Below are 7,277 nucleotides of genomic sequence, written 5' to 3' on the forward strand. Positions count from 1 at the left end.
ATAAAGACGGATACTGGGGAGGACAGGATAGACATGAAGTTAAGTGGGAGCGCAAGAATGGATTGTGTCACCCTAATCACATTAGGTACAAAGTGTCTCAAGGCCACTTGATGAGTAGCAACTGAAAATGCGTGGCCGCGCTCAAACGGATTAAAAGTTAATCGTTTGTCTTTTACAGTTGTACTCGGATATCAAGAAAGTCTGAATGATGTGACGTATCAGATGGGATACTAAATTGACACGGGAATCGAGGCATTGCACTTGTTCTAAGTCCAAGTGGGAGTCTGAAGGAGTTGAAGGAGATGTCCTTCGACCAAGGTGACAATGCGAACAATTTGTCGGATAGGACAATTGATGTGGAATATCATCAAGTCCGATTGATTTAGGGATCGTAGAGTTGTAGCTAGAGACCAACTACGATCGTCGAATTACGAAGTAATTCGCGGCTAACTTCGATCGGATCCTACAACGGGTTACACATAAGAGTGATAAATTGATCTAGGATATGACTAGTGGGAGTGAGATATAATCATGGGAGTGTCCCATAAACATATCTCATAGGCCTAAAAAGGAATTAGGCAAAGATAGTACAAAAAGGCCAAAAACAGGGTTTTTGGGCCTAGGCCGATTTGGGCACTTTTAGGGCTCGGATTGGGCTGATTTTTGGAGGGACGTTTCCTTATGTTATGAACATTAAATCTGCCAATTTTGGCTGGGTTTGGACGTCATCTCCTTAGGGAATTGAGAAAATACCAATAGTTGCTATTTTCGACTATTTCCCTAAATCTTATTCTAAAGGGTGTTTTAGGAAACCTAAAAGGAGGTGGATTCTTATTAGGGTTCTATATAAACACTCTTAGGGCAGAGAATAAGGTGTGGAATTTCTCTCTAAGCTTTCTTACTCTACCACATCAAGTAGAGAGGAGAAAGTGAGCTAATTCCCATTACTATCAATCTAGTCAAAGAAGAAGGTGTTCTTCTTTTCCAACCACCATTGGTGTGCTAGCTATACAACAAGGTGGGAGATCAAATTGATTGCTCGTGTCCCAAGTAGAGGAGCTACACTTGAAGCTCTTGGTCTTCTTCAATCAATTCAACTAGTTCGAGGGAAAAGCGATTAAGGTAATCTACTATCTCCATTAGATTAATTACTAGTTTTGCATGTGATCCTGGGAATACTAGTGTAGACATTAGATGTCATATTTCCGCTATAAACACTAGTAGAAGGGTGTAAAACCCTACACTATGTTTGTATTCTCATTAGATGGACAGATTCTTATCTTTCTCCTTTATGTTGATGATATAATATTAACTGGGTCTAGCTTGGATTTGATTCACAAGCTGGTTAGTGCTCTTGGATGTGAATTTTCAATGAAGCAGTTGGGATCTCTTCATTATTTCTTGGGTATAGAGGTCATAGCTCATGGTTCTTCTCTTCTTTTGACTCAAACCAAGTATATTACTGAGTTGCTTCACAAGTCAGAGCTTTTGGACAGCAAACCTAGTGTGATTCCAGTCTCTTCTGGCAGAAGAGCTTCCAAATTTGATGGAGAACCAATTGATGATCCACTTTTCTTTAGAAGTATGGTTGGGGGTCTCCAATATGCCACTATGACTAGACCTGATATTGCATTTGCTGTGAATTACCTAGCTCAATTTATGCAAAGTCCCAGCTCCACTCATCTGATTTTGCTGAAAAAGGTACTTAGGTATCTTAAGGGTACTTTGGGAGCTGGCATTACTATTATTTCAGGAGACATTTCATCTCTTTCAGGCTATTCTGACTCAGATTGGGGTAGCTGCCCAGATTCAAGAAGGTCTACTAGTGGATACTGCCTCTTCTTAGGCTCCACTGTGATTTGTTGGTCTTCTAAGAAGCAGCAGGTGGTGTCTAGATCTTCTACAGAGGCAGAGTACAGGGCTCTTTCTTTGGTTGTCTCAGAGATGCTCTGGGTTTCTTATTTGCTGAAAGAGCTTCATCAACCAGTTCAGCTGCCTATGAAGCTATTTTGTGATAATATGGGGGCAAAGTATTTGGCTTCTAACCCAGTTCTCCATGCCAGGACAAAACATGTGGAAATTGACTTCCATTTCATTAGAGATTTGGTGATGAAAGGAACTTTGGTGATTGAGTTTGTTGCTTCTCAGGAGAATTTGGCTGACATATTCACCAAGGGTGTTCTTCATTCTACTCTAAGTTCTATTAGGAGCAAACTCATGTTTGTTCCACAACATGGGTTTGAGGGGGGCTGTAAGAAGGAAGACACTCATAAGAAGATTGAAGAGTGTTCGAGTGTTGAAGCTAAAGAAGATTAAAAGGAAGAAGGAGTAACAGATTTAACTGTCTGAGTCAGTGTCTATCAGCACCTCTGCTACACGTGTTATTAACATGTGTGAGTCATAGAGATTAGTTAGTGTTAGTTAATCTGAGATTAACAAACTAACAACTTGATAACTAACTTTCTCTCTCTCTCTCTCTAATTCTTTCTGTTTCAATCTTTGTGTATATAATGAGTGAGACTTGTATTGAGAAACTTAGTGAAAGATTAATGAAATTCGATTTCTATCTTTCTTACAACAAGGATATTTAAAGATAATTTTAGTTCGGTTGAACAAATAATTGTAGAGGTCAAGAGATTAATTTTTTCATGGGCTTTACCAACTAGAATTTTCATAGGGGTACCTTTCTCAGTCTTCTTGTCTTCTTGGGAGTCGATGTTATCTAATATGTAAAATTTGACTTTTAGAGTGCTGTCTCGGCACAATAATCAATATATTACCTCTTTCTCAAAAAAAAAAAAACACTCTTTCTCCTTGATCTCTCTCTTCCTGTTTCTCTCTCTATGTACCTAATACGAAATCTTTCATCAAGGCATCTAGTAAAGCGTACGTATGTTCATTGCACCTACAGATTTGGTAGGTTCGTTGATCCACCATAGGACCATTGGGCATTGAAGCTGTACCTCTTTTTTCCTAGCCACTATCGTCTTCTTGTCTCTTTTAGAACCTCAGGCCTCACAACCTCCCTATGTATTTGCTTCATCAAGTTTGCTTCATCAAGTGGAGTCAATTCAGATTTGACTCTACTTCTTTTACTGATTGCGTCATGGATTATCTTCTCATTAACGATGAATTTTATTAGTGTCCATGCGCTTCGGCTCAAGCGGGTTTTGTTACTATAGTTGCTTATGCTACATTGATTATGCACTTGTAGGTAATATACGTTTGTTTGTATTAGTTCCTTGTGCTACAATGTTAAAAACCACACAGTGGAGGTGTTTTCCCACTAATAGCTAAATATATATTACCAACTCAAGATTCAAATTCACTGAGTGATCCATTGGTACTGATGGAAGAAATCAAATATAAAATGTTTCTTCTTTTTAATTTCTATATTAGCACAGATGATATTATTCAACCTCGCACTTGAAAGACATTATAATGGAGAAAAGAAAACAAAGGTATTGGAAACTAGTACCACACTCAACTGTAACAATGGATACACACACAATATATATATATATATATATATATATATATCTTTATGTTAGTACGTGCGTATGTCCTTTTATCTCTCATACCTCATAAGTCATCCCAACACGAAGAAGCCTGCTGCGGGGAATTGATAAGATTTTATCTCCTTGCCTGATGTTTCTCCTAATGAAATCATACACATTGTTGATGATTATCCTCTTGAACAAGGAGGAATCCTGTTCTGCCACCACTTCTGTTTCTCCTAGGAGGTACACTACCCCATTCTCCCTTGCTTTCTGGATAAACAAAATCTCTTCTTCAGCTCCCTGGATGGGTCCACTAGTGACTCTGCTTGAAGTATGGGCTGGCAGAATGGATCCGGATGAAATACGGGCTGGCTGCTGCCCCCCCACTTCATGTTCCCTGTTAATGTTCGTAGTAGTTGTTGGTTCAGCAGAGGGTCCACCTTGGATCATGTAGGTCTCGTGGCGTACAAATTCTTTCAAATTCTCGACGAGCTCGTGCTCAAACTCCTCTGGTCCACCGATCACGTCATTATATCCGTAACGGGCGACACAGCGGAACATCCGATACTCTTTTGGTTCGACCTGTCTGAATAGAAAACGCTCCTCTACCAATACTTTACTGATTGGGATTGATTTTATTGACACAAAAACAAGAACAGAATGGATGGATGGTATGTTGGCTACGAAGTGTGGGAATATAGGTGGGATCCCTTGTACAAGCTCTGAGTATAGAAGGCCAATACCTGGAATCCTGTTTATGTCTGGGTTCTTGGCCAGATCTCTGATGTACTCACCAGAAACCTTGTTGTTAAGCTCATACATGTATCTCTTCTTGTGAACATAGTGCCATATACCCATAACGCTCATAAGGAAAAGGGAAAATGCTATTGGCAGGAATCCACCCTGTATGAATTTAGATAGGACCGCTGATAAGTATGTAAGTTCGACCGTACTACACACTACATAGAAGGGCACTATCCACCATATGCTCTTTTTCCAAATCATAAGCATTATCAGAGAAACCATAAATGATGTGATCGCCATCACAGAAACCACCGCAATTCCTGCGCATATCAATTAGCTAGATTTTAATTCATCGTCAAATTTCCTTTTCTCTTTTATTCTATCAACCCAATATGGATATGTATATATATGAGTAGTGTTGACGTACCATATGCGTTACCGATCTTTTCAGTAGTTCGGAACGATATGGTGACAATAACAGAGCAAACCATGATCAGGTAGTTAATCTCAGGAATGTAAACCTGTCCTTCGTACTTAGCTGATGTATGAATCACGGTTACCCTTGGGAAGCACCCAAGACTTAGAGACTGAGTTATGATTGCAAATGCTCCTGATATCATCGCCTGGCTCGCTATAATGGCAGCTAATACAGCCACCACAAACATTGGCCAGTATAATGGACCTGCCATATATCACCCCATTTTATTTATTAACACATAGTGTAATTCTAGCTAGAGCCCAGAACTAGCCCAGTTGGACGTGAGAATATTACCTGGAATTGACGCGTAGAAAGTATTAGCAACCTTCTCCGGGAACTCGGTGAGATATGCAGCTTGCCCAATATACGCACACATCAATGAAGGAAAGACAATTCCAGTGAAGCTAATCTGCAATTCAGTATTGGAAGAAACAAAATTTAACTCATCAGATAAAGCATCCACTTTGTTTCCCGCAAACAACAAAGATGATCCAGGAGCAGAGGTGTTGTTTACATACTTGAACTGATCGGACGGAGAAGTGACCAAGATCAGCAAACATAGCTTCAGTGCCTGTGTTCCATAATAGATATTAGTACACTTGGCTGTGAGAGAGTCAAAGAAATACAACACACCCTAGCCTATAGCTTGTAAACCATGCAATTTTACTCACCCGTAATGCACAAAACAACACCTCCAAGAGATACCCATCCTTTCTTACCATTCCTTCGGAAGTAATCTATAATATATTTTGGGTTAAAAGCACGTAAAATACCAATCTCGAACTTGAATAAGTTGTAGAGACCGATGCCAGCAATGAAAGAAAACCACAAGAAGATGATGGGAGCAAATGTTGATCCCACTTTATCTGTCCCAAATCGTTGAACAGAGAAGAGTAAGAGCAAGATTGCCACGGAAATTCCCACGATAGCATCTGGGGAAAAAAAAAGAGTCGTACAATTAGATCGTAATTGTCAAGTAGCCTGTTTAATTCATGAAAAAGAAAAACATGTTACTTTGGTTGAGGGACTCGGCCAACTGCTGGATTCCACTGACTGCAGAAAGAACTGCGATAATTTGACCGTCTTGGGTTAGCAAAAAAGATTATGAAAAAATTATTGCATCATCCAAATAGATAGATAGATAGATAGATGTTGGTGTAGATCACCTACCAGAGATGCTTGGAGTGAGAATTCCGTCTCCAATGACCATGGATACCCCTAAGATGGTGACAAGGAGGAGGCCTACATGGGCGGACTTAGTTTTCTCAAGTTTCTCCTTAACCTTTTGAGCTCTCCTCAACTGAGATGATGGTATGTCGAGTTTATAGTTGGATAATTCGCTGTCCTCTGCCTGCTCCTTTGGTATTAAGCTTACCTTTGCGTGCCGACATATCAAAGAATAAAGTGCAAAAGTTCCTCCTGCCGCATGAGTTGGTTAGTTAGTACAAATTAAGACTGGCTCTTAATTAATCTTTCAAACCTACGCTCTTCTCAATCGAATCGATGTTGGAGTATAATATTTGTGGGCATCAATAAAAACTAGTGGAAACAGATTACGAGATGAACGCTCACCGTTACCATGATCGTTAGCCCACAAAACAACAAAGGCATATTTGGCCAAGGGTATGATGACAATGGTGTAAATAATGAGAGACAAGACACCAAGAATATCATCTTTGTTGTGGATCCCAGTGGGGAAGGTGCTTGAATACACGTAAAGTGGAGACGTCCCTACGTCCCCATATATCACACCAATGCTCTGGAATGCCAATATTAATGTTCTTCTCCAATCACCCCCCTGTACATTCACATATATATTTGAGAAGAAGTACTTCTGAACTTCATCTACTCTAATTTATTATATACACATACATACATATATATATATATATATATATATACATACAAGAAGAAGAAGAAGAAGAAAAGTAATTAAGTGGCTGTACCTGAGAGTGGTGATTTTGAGTACCAGAAACTCTTCCAGCCTCCAAGTTCAATGAGTCAACACGACGTAGCTTAGCCCACGAGATCTTTCTCTCTTTAAGATGTTTCTCTCCAAGTTCATGGACTTGGGTTGTTGTTTCTTTGTGCTCTTCATTTCCACCTGCATCATTCTTCTGATCAACTGGATCTGCTTCCATTTCTGCTAACTCTTAATTTCTTGCTTCTTTTTTTTTATTTACTTGAACTCCTTGCCTGCCTGCATTGGTATTTGTAGGCAACAGATTTGTCATTTTTTATAAATTAATTTTTAAAATTAAGATTTGTCAACTCTTTGTGATTTATTGGGATTCGGTGGTACTTAACCCGCACCCCCGTACCAATGAATCAAAAAATCTCCTCTCCAGTCGACCAGTTCGTGTATATATTTCATCCTTCATTGATTTTTTTAAAAAAGAAAAAAGAAAAGATACTGACTTTAGATATTTGATTGGCTTATTAAAAACTAATCGCAATTATTGTCAATATCATAATACTTAGGCTGACCTTCTTCACTAAATAAGACCTAGGATTAGGCTGTCACCAATAATTCAGTTTTTATATTCTTAACCACC

The 7,277-nt window shown here is 39.2% G+C and overlaps 1 protein-coding gene across 1 annotated transcript; it reads right to left on the minus strand.

Annotated features, from left to right (window-relative positions):
- Positions 1–3,347: 3,347 nt before the first annotated feature.
- On the minus strand, positions 3,348–6,923 carry HAK5 (high affinity K+ transporter 5). The gene is made up of 9 exons (XM_086672806.1): positions 6,669–6,923; positions 6,295–6,520; positions 5,893–6,141; positions 5,737–5,787; positions 5,394–5,654; positions 5,241–5,293; positions 5,017–5,131; positions 4,672–4,926; positions 3,348–4,564 (listed from the first exon to the last, which is right to left on the minus strand). Exons 1-9 carry the CDS (start codon positions 6,861–6,863, stop codon positions 3,576–3,578), a joined length of 2,394 nt encoding a protein of 797 aa, XP_086528932.1. The 5' UTR covers positions 6,864–6,923; the 3' UTR covers positions 3,348–3,575.
- Between the last annotated feature and the right edge of the window lie 354 nt (positions 6,924–7,277).

The sequence above is a fragment of the Eschscholzia californica genome, unplaced genomic scaffold (genome assembly GCF_041429995.1).
Source record: "Eschscholzia californica isolate CP2 unplaced genomic scaffold, dmEscCali1.0.p SCAF_1, whole genome shotgun sequence".
Classification (NCBI taxonomy): domain Eukaryota; kingdom Viridiplantae; phylum Streptophyta; class Magnoliopsida; order Ranunculales; family Papaveraceae; genus Eschscholzia; species Eschscholzia californica.

Excerpts from the sequence above, each read along its gene's own strand:
- HAK5 (XM_086672806.1), bottom strand. The coding sequence starts at position 6,863 with ATGGAAGCAGATCCAGTTGATCAGAAGAATGATGCAGGTGGAAATGAA. Across the intron at positions 6,142-6,294 it reads GGCTAACGATCATGGTAACG|GAGGAACTTTTGCACTTTAT; the intron begins GTGAGCGTTCAT and ends CTCATGCGGCAG. Across the intron at positions 5,655-5,736 it reads GGCCGAGTCCCTCAACCAAA|ATGCTATCGTGGGAATTTCC; the intron begins GTAACATGTTTT and ends TTTTTTCCCCAG.